The sequence below is a fragment of the Triticum dicoccoides genome, chromosome 3B (assembly GCF_002162155.2).
Source record: "Triticum dicoccoides isolate Atlit2015 ecotype Zavitan chromosome 3B, WEW_v2.0, whole genome shotgun sequence".
Taxonomy (NCBI): domain Eukaryota; kingdom Viridiplantae; phylum Streptophyta; class Magnoliopsida; order Poales; family Poaceae; genus Triticum; species Triticum dicoccoides.
In genome coordinates this window covers 126,730,290-126,744,927 of record NC_041385.1, presented here as the reverse complement: position 1 = coordinate 126,744,927, position 14,638 = coordinate 126,730,290, and the positions used below count along the sequence as shown (strand labels likewise).

At 43.7% G+C, this 14,638-nt stretch overlaps 1 protein-coding gene across 1 annotated transcript; it reads right to left on the bottom strand.

Annotated features, from left to right (window-relative positions):
- Positions 1–3,404: 3,404 nt before the first annotated feature.
- LOC119280962 lies at positions 3,405–4,383 on the bottom strand. The gene is made up of 2 exons (XM_037561632.1): positions 3,971–4,383; positions 3,405–3,897 (listed from the first exon to the last, which is right to left on the bottom strand). Exons 1-2 carry the CDS (start codon positions 4,349–4,351, stop codon positions 3,619–3,621), a joined length of 660 nt encoding a protein of 219 aa, XP_037417529.1. The 5' UTR covers positions 4,352–4,383; the 3' UTR covers positions 3,405–3,618.
- Positions 4,384–14,638: the final 10,255 nt, after the last annotated feature.

Sequence of the window (14,638 nt, the reverse complement as noted above, 5' to 3'; positions counted from 1 at the left end):
ACCACCACCACCACCATGGCTGCCATACATTTCCACTTGGAACCTCGAGAGAACTGCTCATTCTTCATGTACTGCTCGAACATTTTCAACCATCTTCGATTGAAATTTCGGAATGGCTTCGGGAAGCATGTGCAGGTGGGCCATTCATCAGTCGATCCTCTGAATGACTTCTGGTAAGACCCTTCAAATTGTTTGAAAGTTTCCACCTGTATGATGATTCTAAGATGATCATTCAGTAGTTTTGAGCTTTGTTAAAAAAGTGTATAAAGGTCAAAAATAATAGCCAGCCTATATATACCCCCACCTATCCCATTAGCCACTCGAAGCAAAGTCCATCCATATCTTATTTTCTGAGAGAGAACTACCTCAACTTTCAAGCCACTCCTTTGAGCTCTAATATCTTCCTCCATGCTTTCCACTCCTACCTCTCCGGCCAAAGGTTCATCTAGAGAGTGTTGTGAGTGTAAATCATTTGTCAATGTGTATATAATCCTCAAACGGTATTCTAAAGTGGCCCTGGATATCTTTTTTATGGATTTTTTTAATTTTACAAAGTTAAATAAATGGAGGATCTATTTTTATGTGGGACTCATATTTGAGTAAATCTAATGCATTTATCTTCAGTGTGTGAATTGCCTTGTTGCATATCTTCATAGCATTTCCTATCTTTGCATAATTATATCTTTGGTGTACTTTGTTTAGCCAAGTTGATTTAGGTTCGAACTTGTGTAAAACATCTAATTATTTTTCATACTTAAAATTGGAGATACACCATAATTATTTTTGAAACACTTACTCGCCCCTTAGGAAAAATCCAAGATCCTTTATTTTAATCATGCGGTCATGTAAAACATGGCATAAAGTTTGCTCTTTCTAACCAATCACGAGCCTTATTTTGTTGCAACTATATAAATAACTCCCACATTTTTGCGGGAGATTTTATTATTTAGAGAAAGAAAACAATGTGTGATTCTAAGGAGGTTAAGTTTACCATTGCAAATGGTGTGAACTGAATAGAATTATCTATGTGGTACTATTGATAAAAACAATCGAATCGGAAATCAGAGTCAGTTTTAAAGGTGCATGTCTTTTATTTTTGGGTGGATGAAGAATCAAATTTTGTATTCAGTACTATTTTTCATGCTAGTGTAAGAATAAGAGATTTTCTTCCATGATAAGATGGAGGTTGCAACGTTCATATCTCATAGAATATGAATTCCATAACATCACTTAATAACACTTTTGAGTACCATGAAAGGTTTTTTCAGTTGGTATAAACTACAACAATATTTGTATTTTTGCATTTGATAAATGGATTTATAAATCTAAAGTCCACAAAAAATATAATGCATCATCTATTGTCAAGATTGCGAATTTATTCTTATTCCATCTTCATGGAAATCATTTTCAAAATCAATTAGTTTATTATTGCTAAATCTGTTTTACTAAGTGAATTAGTGTCAAGAATTATTTAGTTTTCGACTACATATATGGATTATAATGTCTAAACTTGGTATAAATATATGTAATATAAATATTGCATGTCAACCTTATTGTTTCTCCATCAAGTACAAACATTATCAACACTAGTATTATGGATGATGTCAAGAACATCGCACTATTTAGGAGGTTGTTATAAACTAGGTGAAGACGAAGCTCTAAATTTTGTTCAACCATTCATGTGGTTGTGATTTGGAAATTTATTCCTATTCACAAGGTGTATCCCATCATCAAGTAGTTCAAGTCGTAGTGATAAGAAATTTGATGTTAAAGCTAAATTTTCAATATATAAGATATTTGTATACATATTGTGCATTCCTCTTGGCCACCATTTTACAAAACCATGGAATTTGGATTTGGGAGTTATCTTGGCATATTGCCTTACCTTTTGGATAAATTGTGTTCCTAGGGTTCATAGTGGTTGAATAAGTTTGGTTGAACAATTTAAATATCTTGCATTTTTTGTGTCAGTGGGTTAGTATGAATATTTGCCCCACGATGTTCTCTAGATGTTATTGTTTGAGTGATATTGCACAAATTTTGGGTCGTCATCCAACACTACAGAAAAAATCGAAGATATTTGGATTTGCATCGAGATCAATTACCTTATTTATTTTTTCTAAACAAAAGTGTAGACAAACATCCTAGGGTGAGGTAGTTTTTGCACGGTACTTAGAAAAGAAACCTGGCACAGAAAAGATTGCTCTTTTGTTCGGTGGTTAAGCCATGTGGTGGTTGTTTCCATAGTCGGTGACCCCCGGCTAACGACCCCTGCAACCACCAAAGAACTCTAGCTTATAGCTTTATTCACATATGGGTTCACAATAGGCGGTCATATATCTATTTTTCTTTCGCGGTTGGTTCCATGGGGGTTTTAGTGATAGAGAATGGTGGTTGTGCGTCATACTACTTTATTTCCTCTACGGGTAACATCTATAGAAGAAACATGTATTTCGTACAACCAGTCCTGCGGTTTTGATTTGGAAATTTACTTTTGTTTACAAGGTTTAACCCATCATCAACTAGTTCAAAGGGTATAAATAACAAATTTTATTTGAAGCTAAATTTTCAATAGATAAGATATTTGTATGCATTTTTGTGCATTCCTCATGGCCACCATTTTGATTTTGGAGTTATGTTGGCACACTGCCTTACCTTTCAGCCAAATAGTGCTCCTAGGCTTCATAGTGCATTGTTTTGGTGTTAAGTGTGTTAAAAAAATATTTGCCTCATGAGCTTCTTTAAATGATGTTATATGTGTTGTTTGATGAGTGACATTACATAGAATTTGGATCATCATGCAATACTAAAAACACTAGAATTTTTTTGATGATTAAGCCATGTGGTGCATGTTCCCATAGTCGGTGACCCATGGCAAACCACCCATGCTACCACTAAAGAACTAGCCGATATAGCTTTATTCACATATGGGTTCACAATAGGTAGCCATGTATCTATTTTTCACGTTGGTTCCATAGGGTTTTCGATGATAGAGAGAATGGTGGTCGAGCGTCATACTACTTCATTTCCTCTACATGTACGTAACATCTATAGAAGAATCATGTACTACTTTTTATTTGTGTATCTTATTTATTTCAGATTATAGTTCGAAGAAAAAATGAGGAGTATGTGTCAGTCCACATGTTACAGTTAAGCATCCATGTAAGAGCAAACTACTCGTTTAGGAAAATATGCTAAGATTCCATCACACTTTACATAGCGAACTATTTTGAAACGGTTATTAAACTTAAAAGAAAAAAATGTTAGCAAACATACAACTTATCTAGATCTAACGAACCTTCATTGAAAAGCATGGTTACTTCAAACAGAAAATGGGAGGGGGGATAACATATAGCACGCAACCATATATGAGTCCACTAATTACATAAGGAAATAACAAAAAAATGATGCAAGCAAAGAAAGTTATATTCTTTCACATCCACAGAACAATTTTTCCAATCCTATGCTATTTTATTGATCTCTTATTTCTAAAAGTAAATAAACCGTAATGACTTTCTCCACTTGCGATAGAACCTCTGTGCTTTCATCCATTTTAGCGCTAGTAGAAATATTTGTCCCAAGATTCATAATCATGGGATGTCTGGCTAGCTGGGAAGATCAACTTTGTAACCTTTTCTTCCTTTCTATACTATGGAACTTCATGTGACCACCATAGGCTTGATATGAGTTGAACTTGCGATCACAAATCTTGCATTTGTACTTACGTAAGCTCGTAGAATCATGCACAATAACACTTTCGGTAACGACATTTGGGCCACCTATATGAGTCTTGTCTTCTCTGAGGCCATGTGGGGATGCCATGAATGGAGCAAGAGGGGTAGGTACACCATCAGTAGCATCATGGGTTAGCACTCTATGTGGTATATTTTGTTGCTCCTGAATAGTAATTGGTGTGAAGGGGTGACAAAATTTAGGAAAAATAAATAAATTGTGATGGTAGTGAGTTTACCTCGATGACATGGGTGGTGGGGATCCCAAAGATTGGACCATCATCTGTTGCTCCAATAGTATTAAGGTGGGCATGAACAACGGCAACGGGATCTCCTTGGAGTAAGGATGTGACTGATGGAGACTCCATGGACAATATCCTCCTTAGATCTGATGAACCAAAGTAGTTCCTAATAGGATTTGACAAGAAAGCTTGGTGCAATAACATTTCTGGCTGGTTCTCAATGATTTCCCTATGGTTGGGATTAGAATTATGGGTGTTGGCCATGGATAAAGGAGTAATTTGTGCATCAGGCAAGTTTGGTGGTAGTGCTGATAGGGCTACATTGGATTCACTTTCAGTGGATCTGACTCTGTTAGGATAGGAGCCATTAGGATCCATAGCTCCTAGGAAAATCAAGAACTTTCGGCAGAAAGGTGTGGAAATTAGGGATGCATCTGTAGCGATAGTGTTTATTCTGATGAGGGATGTTATGGGAAGTGATATTAGGTATATTTATAAGGATCTTGCATATATGTGAAACGAGGAGGGCCTCATGCATTATTCAATTGTGTCATTAACTAGAAGATTTGCATTTTAATCGCTACTATTCATACAATATCTAGGAGATATGGGTGATAAATTTGTCTAATAATTAATGATATCCTCTAGGATATCTTATTGGTAAACTAATACTTGCCATCTCTGGCATAAAATTTGGCAGTAATTCATCTGCAAATAAGTGTTGAATGATTTATGGTATTATTATAGAAACATAAGTCACTCGATCTTGGAAGAAGGAAAAGATATCACCAACGTTGATACGAAATTGTATGTTCTTCTTAAACAAGTGATGATTGTGTCAGTTTATTGTCTCAACTTTCAAAATAATGTTTTTGTTCAACTTCCTTAGGCTTGCACCCTGGGTCCAAGCTACTATTTGCTTCTTTCTTTTTTTGCTTCTTTTCTTCAAAAAGGAGCAGATGAATTATTGCCAAATTTTATGCCAAAGATGGCAAGTATTAGTTTACCAGTTAATAAGATAAATCCTAGAGGATACCATTAATTATTAGACAAATTTGTCAGCCATATCTCCTAGATATTGCATGAATAGTAACGATTAAAAGGAGAATAATGGATCCTGGAGGGGTGGGAGAGAGAGAGAGAGAGAGAGAGCAAGAAATATATATTTTTTTTCTTCATTTATTTCTTTTTCTAAATATCTACTTTAGATATACAACTATACCGCCTTATTACGAGAAGGTCGTTGTAATAACTGGAATATATTGGGAATTCATGGAAACTTCAAGCTATGTCAGTATTACGTTACCAGATAGCTACATAATGCATTTGTCACTTCCTCTGTGTCCCAAGCATGCTATTATCTCACGTACATCACCATGGCTTGAAGTCCCTCCTCCATGTTACAATTTGTTGTAGCGGTCGAAAAAATTAGAGAGGGTTGGAAAGGGTGGATACTGAGAGTAACAAGCAGGTGAATGAATAATTAATTATTATTATTTTAGAAAAGGAGGATGACCCTGGCCTTTGCATCTAGAAGATGCATGCAGCCACTTTATTAATTATTTACAAAGACCTTACAAAGTAATACATCAATATATCTGAAGGCGATATCTTGACAACATCTGTCGCTACTCTTATTCATTGATGAAGGGGTGCAGAAAGTGTGAGCCGTATAGCCAGACTTCTCAATAATTAATTGTTATGACGACACATGGGATGATGCACTCCCATTGTATAATGTTGTGTTGATGGAATATTCACACAAAGAAAGTGGTGTGAGAGAAATGTGTGTGCAGGAAGGCAATGCCAATAGTAAGATAGATAAAAGTACTATGCCATCTTCTTTACTCCCTCCGATCCATATTACTTGTCGCTCAAACGGATATATCTAAACATATTTTAGTGTTAGATACATCTATTTGAGCGACAAGTAATACAGATTGAAGGGGGTATTTCTTTTGTCATACCATTTTATCTAGGTCAACATCCACGATGCATTGTCCTTGATATCTACTATATATAAATAGGAGCCCCTCACCATCTAATTTTCGTGGCTTCTGGTGCCACGTCATCACTAATTTCTTGCGCTGATGTGCGCGTTTTCTCGGTAGCCTAGTCTAGCTTTGCTGGTGTATTTAGCCCACCTAATTATTGCAGTAGGTCACAGAGGATCGCACTATGTCGGGCAAGGTTATCTCATCTTCCCTGCATCGAATCCCACTAGAAACCATTGTCGTTTCGTCTGCCCACCAGTGCCTCCTACATCCTCTCCATCCCGTTGTCGATAGTTCAACGGGTAGAACCACACCTTTCTCCAAGTCGCCTACTCTTGCCCGGGGGGCGCCATGGGTCAGCGTTATTCCATCCAGATATCCTATTCCTGCCGCCGCTACCTCCACGGGTCAGCGTTGTTCCACCATGATCATTCCTTGATGAATTCCTCTCAATTTTCTTATATTTTTCTTTGATTCGTGGCCTCGTGTTTAGTTTCTTGCTCCTCCATTATTTCATGGGATGTCTCCCCGAAGAAAGCGGCGAGCTCCCGCCGAGTGCCGTGTCGTCGCCAGTGTGTAAAACAAAGTATTTTGGGAACTGCACGACACCTCTAACCCGGGGTGTGGCTATCTCATTATATAGAGGTACCCAAGGGGTACAATATAATGTTACAATACAGATATACAGAGGCTACGTATATACAGTCTAACACCCTCCCTCAATCTTAACTATGTCCTGAAGTATAGAGCAAGTTAAGATTGCGCCTACAGCCTACAAACTGTGGTTGTGATAGAGGCTTCGTGAAGATGTCAGCAAGTTGATCCTTTGATGAGATGAACTTGATACAGAGTAGCTTCTGTGCAACACGTTCCCGAACAAAGTGATAATCCACCTCAATGTGTTTTGTCCTCGCATGGAACACTGGATTAGAAGAAAGACATGTAGCACCAATGTTGTCACACCACAGGACCGGAGGACGAGCTTGAGGAACATGCAACTCTCTCAACAGAGACTGTACCTATATGATCTTAGCAGTTGCATCAGCAACAGCTTTGTATTCAGCCTCAGTACTACTGCGAGACACAGTTACTTGCTTGCGAGCATTCCAGGCGATCAAGTTAGGACCCAGAAATACCGCATAACCCCCCGTGGATCGCATGTCATCCGGACTACCAGCCCAGTCGGCATCAGAGAAGGCCGAGAGCTCATACGACGGTGCAGGCTGAAGATACAGACCATAGGCAGCAGTAATACTGACATAGCGCAAAATACGCTTCATAGCTGACCAGTGAGCTTCACAGCTGACCAGTGAGACGTCCTGGGTGCATGCAAAAACTGACAGACACGGTTAACTGCATAGGAGATATCAGGCCTGGTAATAGTGAGATATTGCAGACCACCAACGATACTGCGATACTCAGTAGCATCATCAGACGAGAGAGAGTCACCATCAAGGGCAGACAACCGATCAGTAGCAGACATCGGAGTGGAGACAGGTTTGCATTTGAGCATTCCAGCACGACGCAACAAGTCCAAGGAGTACTTCTTCTGAGTGAGAGTCAAACCAGCAGAGGACCGCGAAACCTCAAGACCAAGGAAAAAGTGAAGAGCACCCAAATCCTTGACAGCAAAATCATCACGGAGAGCAACCACAAGGCGATCAGCAGCAGCAGCAGAGGAACTGACAAGGATGATATCATCGACATAAACCAAGATATACATCGTAACCTCAGGGCGCTGGAGGAGAAACAGTGACGTATCAGCAGTGGAGGGAGTAAACCCAAGAGCCCGAAGAACAGATCCAAGGCGAGCATGCCATGCACGAGGAGCCTGTTTGAGTCCATATAGTGCCTTAACCAGACGACAGAGATGGTGAGGTCGTGTCGGATCAACAAAACCAGGCGGCTGACGCATATAAACCTCCTCCTCCAGAATGCCATGGAGAAAAGCGCTCTGCACATCAAGCTGACGAAGGAACCATCCACGAGTAACCGCAAGAGACAGTAGTAACCGAATGGTAGTAGGCTTGATGACTGGACTGAACGTGTCTTCATAATCAAGACCATACCTCTGCTTGAAGCCCTTGGCGACCAACCGTGCCTTGTAACGTTCAATGGAGCCATCAGCATGTCGCTTGACTTTGAAAACCCACTTGGAATCAATGATGTTTACGCCAGACTTTGGAGGAACAAGACGCCAAGTATCATTCTGTTGGAGGGCATGAAACTCTTGTTCCATTGCAGCACGCCAATGAGGAATACTCAATGCAGCCTGAAAGTGACGAGGCTCTGCAGTAGGATCGCCGGCAGTGTGAGCCATGCACGCAGCAAGCCACGCAACCGTGCCATCCGTCCACTTCTTCGGGCGAAAAACACCGGACTGGCTCCGTGTGTGCGGCCGAAGTGTGGCAGCGGAATCTGCCGGCAAAGATGGTGCAGCACAGGACGTGGACGAGACCGGGGCCGAGTCCGGCGAGTCGGGCTCATCAGTGGCCGAAGTAGGCGACGGGGCCGCCGGGCTAGCGGCAGCAGCAGCCGGCCCAGGAGACGCACCCGCCAGTGGCCCGGGCGAGCCACGCAGGACTGGCGATGCCCGCGAGCCAGGCGAGCCGGGCGAGACGGCCGCTGGTGTGGACGGGGCCCGCGAGCCGGGCGAGGCAGCCACTGGTGCAGGCAGAGTCCGCGAGCCAGAGGAGGCTGCTGGCGCTGGCGTGGGCGGGTCCAGCATGGAGCCAGACGGACCCGGCACCCGAGAGGCAGTCGGGATGGCCGCCTCAGGCGACAGGAGAACGGGTTGGCGGGTGCCGCCCGTCATGCATGGCACATGTACGTCCCGACCAGGAGGATCATCTGCGACCTGTTCATCAAGCAGCTCGAGCCGAGCACCGCGTCCAGTACCTGCAGCATGATTAGGGAGCAACGCAGGGGCATATGCAACATCCACAAACTGATCAGGCATAGGTGTAGACACAGGCACTGGTGGTGTGGAAGTGGAAGTGGTAAGGTCAGTCGGAAGTGCACGAAAAGGAAATACATTTTCGTCAAACACAACGTCACGAGAGATGTAGACGCGGTTGGTAGGAACATGTAAGCACTTGTACCCTTTGTGAAGAGAACTGTACCCAAGAAAGACACACTTCTTAGACCTAAACTCTAGCTTGCGCTTGTTGTATGGACGGAGGTGAGGCCAACATGCACACCCAAACACTTTGAAGAAAGTGTAGTCCGGAATCTCATTAAGCAGGAGCTCAAGCGGGGTTTGCATTTTCAGGAGCCTCGAGGGAAGCCTGTTTATAAGAAAACAAGCTGTAGAGAAAGCATCACTCCAGAACCAAAACGGGACAGATGCATGAGCTAGCAAGGTTAAGCCAGTTTCAACAAGATGATGATGCTTACGCTCGGCAGCACCATTCTGCTGATGTGTGTGGGGCATGACACGCGGTGCAAAATCCCAAGCTTGTTAAAGAATGAGTTGAGGTTGTGGTATTCACCCCCCCCCCCCAGTCGGATTGGACATGGATGATTTTCTGCTTAAGAAGACGCTCAACGTGCGCTTGAAACTGAATGAAGACATCAAACACATCAGACTTACGCTTAATAAGATATAACCAAGTGAAACGGCTGTAAGCATCAATTAAACTGACATAATAATTGTGACCGCTAACAGATGTCTGGGCATGGCCCCATACATCAGAAAATACAAGCTCAAGAGGATGTTTCACAACACGACTAGACTCTGAAAACGCAAGCTGATGACTCTTGCCCTGCTGACAGGCATCACAAATAGTTTCAGCAGTTTTATTGGACACAACTGGTAGATCATGACGATGCAAAACATGTCGGACTATGGGAGCCGCCAGGTGACCAAGGCGTGCATGCCAGTGTGTAGGCGACACACGAACACCACTGAACACCTGAGGAGAAGACGACTTGGAAGATGAGCGCGGCGCATCAAGTGCATACAGGCCATGGCGAAGACGACCGCTAAGCAGAACGGCCCTCGTGTCCCGATCCTTGATAAAGAAACGAAAAGGGTGAAACTCAGCAAGGACATTATTATCACGTGTAAGTTGAGGAATGGACAACAAACTACGTGTAGTAGAAGGAACACGAAGGACATTAGATAGATGCAATGTGCGAAAGTTGTGTGCAAGGAGAGAAGCCTGACCAACATGAGAGATGCGCATACCTTCTCCACTAGCGGTGTGCACCTGATCATGACCGCGATATGGCTCCTGAGTAGAGAGCTTACCCATCTCACGGGTGAGGTGGTTGGTAGCTCCAGTGTCCATGTACCATGCAGGATCAACGGAGTATGACGGAGTACGACCATGATCATGACTTGTCACGGCAGCGGCGGCCTGCTTGTCATTCCCCTTGCCGTTGTTGCCGAGGCCCAAAAAGTCCTGCTTGTAGCGACGATGACAGCGAGAAGCAACGTGGCGCTCCAAGCCACACAACTGGCAGGCCTGTTGGGCACCACAAGAAGAACAACACGCCACTGGCCGGTTACCACCTGTGATAGTCGGAGCGCTGCCCCTCGAGGCTGGTGATGAAGGCAACGTCGGTCTGCCTCCTGACGATGATGACCGCTGAGGCTTGCCGCGAGTTGCGGCATTGGCGGAGGCGAAACTGGGGGAGGCTCGGCGCGCCTTAATGCGCTGCTCACGGCCAAGCAGACGGGCATAGAGCTCACGAGGTGGAAGCGGGTCATCGCGACCATGAACGTTCTCGATGAGATTGTCATAATCATCATCAAGCCCATTCAGTACGAAGGTGGTGAACTCCTCATCCTGCAGCGACTGGCCGACTGAGGCCAACGTGTCGGCAAGACCCCGCATCTTGTTGAAGTAGTCGGTGATGCTGAGGTCGCCAAGCTTCGTCTCACCCAACTCGGTGCGTATAGAGTGAGCATGCGCCTGAGACTGAGAGGCAAAGCTGGTGTGAAGCTCCGCCCACGCCTCCCGGGACGTAGCGGCGAAGATGACCAGCGACGAGACGCTCGGGGTGAGCGAGGACTGGATGGCGGAGAGGATGGCCTGATCCTGAGCCACCCAGGTGTGGTATGCCGGGTGGTGAGGGGGTGGACACGGTATGGACCCGTCAACATATCCCTCCAAGTAGCGGCTCCGCAGAAGAGGCAACACCTGGGCACGCCAGGACAAGTAATTATCCGGCGCAAGCTTCACCGGTAGCAGATGTGAAAAGTAGAACGGCGACGGTGCGGCGACCGGGTCGGCATGAGCAGCAGGCACCGAATACAGTGCGGGGAACCCGGGAGGACCAGTGGCAGAGGCACCGTAGTTCGACGCGGTATGAGCCCCATAGGGCGAAACGACCGCGCCCCCGGGAGGCTGCTGCTGTGGCGCGGCCGCAGCCCCGTAGGATGGCTGCAGCGAGGCAGCCGCACCCCCTGCGTAGAAGTTCGCGGCCCCATGCGGTGCTGGGTAGGCCGCGTAGGGTTGCAGGGGAGGCGACGGCGATGGCCCGTAGGGGTGGCTCGGTGGCGCCGCCTGGGGTTGATGTAGAGGCGGCGCACCAAACGCCGGCCATGAAGATGGCGGCAGCGGCGGAGCACCAGGGGCCATCGGGGGAGCGCCATACGGGTGATGGCCGTAGGGCGAGGGCGCGGCAACGCCGTAGGACGGCGGCGCGGCGACGCCGTAGAACGGTGGTGGTGCAGCGGCGTAGGACGGCGGCGCGGCAGCTTCTGCCGCGATCGGGGCTAGGTCACCCGAGGGCTCGCCATGCGGACGAGATCCAATCGGGGACCCACGCGGCGGCGGGGCCCCATAGGCCGCCGCGAGAGGCCTGGAGGCGAGGAACGGCGACGTAGGGGCGAGAACCGGCGCAACGGCGGCCGCGGCGACGGAGGTCGGCGCGACGGCGGCGGTGGCGGGAGCAGCGAAAGACATCGTAACCTAAACTGATACCATGTAAAACAAAGTATTTTAGGAACTGCACGACACCCCTAACCCGGGGTGTGGCTATCTCATTATATAGAGGTACCCAAGGAGTATAATACAATATTACAATACAGATATACAGAAGCTACATATAAACAGTCTAACACAGTGGTGCCAAAGCCGCCTAGTTGCGTTCACCGCCTTCATGAAAGCATTGTAGGTGTAGAACAGGCCGCCCTCTCACCTGCTCTGGTTGTGGTCGCTCGGCATGGAATCGAACATGCTGCCGGCCTGCTACTTCCTCCTGGCGATGCCACGATCAATGTGGAAAACCATTGCCCATGGCTTGCATGCTTCCGTTAGACTGTAGTCAAGTCAAGATTATAGTCAAGTCAGAGACTCAGAGTACCTACCAGTTGCTTGACATAGCTGTAACGTGATGCCATCGTTTAGATTGTTGGAACAAGTGTTTAGGTTAAATAGTCTGTCACTAGATATTAGGAGCCAGAGGAAGATTTCAAGTGACTGATAATATTCATCTTTATTACTTTCATGTGTAAAATTTCATTACATTCCTTTAATATTTGTCGCAGCGCTGGAACAAATTGGAGATAGACAAAATAGAATTAGTTATCTCAGAAGCTACTTTTGGCATGAGACGGTGTGGGCTGTTGTGTATTTGTACCATTCAATTTTGAAACTTATCCTTGTATGTACTTCTGATTTTGCAGGCAACCTTCAGGTGGATTATCCCCTGAGGAACTTTCAGGTTCGTACCCTTGATTTTTCTTTATATAACCTCCATTCAGAATCGGTTTAAGGGGAAAACATTGTAATAGTTCAATCTGAAGCTTCAAGAGCTGGGTTCTTTATTTGGAAACAATATGTAGTCACTCCAGGTCTATGTAGGTATGTTTGCCTTGCTGTTTCAGTAAGCTTTTTTTGCTAAAAAAAAACCTTTTAGATAACCTTCCATTCACTATAATTTGCCAAATGTATATAATTCACCACCTGGGCAAGTGTTGATCACATCAAAAATATTTTTTCACATGAACTTTGCATGAGGCTAACCTTTTTGGGTTACTTATTAATTTTGTTCGCCGGTTACGTAACTAACTGCATTTCAATGCTTCTTAAAGTGAAACTTCATGTTTACAAGTAACCTTTATCAAAATAATGTTTACAAGTAACCATGACAGCGGATATTAGGTCACGCATGTAGGAGTACAATCAGGTTCTTTCACAAAGTGGAGATTTTTCCATTAAACGAGATTTAAAGGTTAGTCATTTTATAAGCATTACATTTTGTGAATGCATATAATTGTTTCCTCTTTAGCGCTGCTTTGCTTCACATGTAATGTAGTTAGGTTTTTTCTTACTATTTCATGATATTATTATTTATTTTGAAATTTTCACAGCAACGCGCAGGGTATCTTCTAGCGTAAACAACTGGCACCCACTACTACAAAATTTCCGTCATCTTGGCATGCCACATCACACAAAAACCATGGAATTGTTATTACACATGAATTACCAGGACATTTAAACACATCGTTCACTCCCTCTTGTAATTCCTCGTGACATCATATGTCCTGATAATGTCGTACCGTGTTTACTCCCCAACTCATGAGTCTTTGTTGTCTGTCAATTCACATTTACAGTGTCGAGTGATATAGTACCATCATTTTATTGCAATTCTTTTTTGCGTCTATGTGTTAAGGATAAGGAGGACAAATTACAAACGGGAACTTATGGCTCTCGGGTGTAATTACACCCGATTTTTTTTTAAATAGTAATTTGTAAGAAAGTCAAAAAAATCTGAAACCTTTTGCGATCAAAGTAGATTTATTGTTGCACTCGTATAAAAAAATTCGCGAAGAAATGACTTTCATGTTCTTGTGGATGTAAAAAAACAAATTTGTCACTATATACGAGGTACTGTTCATGCTATATTCTCTGACAATTTGTCATTTTTGTCAGATTTTTGTCGGATAATATTTCATTACAGAATATTTTTGTACAACAGAAATGACAGCTCAAGTTTGTTGGGAAAAAGTTTTGGAACGTTGACTTTTTCTGGATTTTTTAAAAATAAAATCGGTTATCAGGTGTAATTACCAGCGCCCAAAGGTATTTTCCGACAAGTTACCTGCTATTAGCACTATAGCCACTTCTATTCTTATACTCCTGCATGACACATATTTTCAGGTCGCAAGTTAGATAAGGGTGAAATGTTAGTGCAATAAGGGGCTGTCAAAAGGACATGCCAAAGAGAACTGAGCAATGAAGAGGGTTGACATCACCAGGGATGATCATCTTAACATGATTCATCTGCATATGCGACTCTTTGTTAAGGGCATTGTACAAGAATCTGCATATGATCATCTAACATGATTCACCAGGAATTACTTGTCACAGGTATTGATGTATCTAGATGTATTTTAATTCTAGATACATCCATTTCAGCGACGAGTAATTTGGGACAGAGGGAGTATATATTAGACAATAATTTCAGGAGATTATTATTATATAAAAAGATGAATGTGTATTCGAGAGAAGCTCAGTCGAGACTAAACATATTTCTTGTCCATCCTTGTTTCAACTGAACCAACTATAGCTGCGTCGAAACTAGTGTTCTTACAGAATAACTACACGAACACAATTTTTCTATGTTCATAGTACATAATATATTGCTCATGATATTTAGCCACTTCGTTGTTTTCATGATTTTTTTTAGAACTCCTGCACCATTCAACTATAGTGGG

Coding starts and splice junctions, on each gene's coding strand:
- LOC119280962 (XM_037561632.1), bottom strand. CDS start 4,351: ATGGATCCTAATGGCTCCTATCCTAACAGAGTCAGATCCACTGAAAGT. Junction 3,898..3,970: donor CCACCACCCATGTCATCGAG/GTAAACTCACTA, acceptor ATTACTATTCAG/GAGCAACAAAATATACCACA.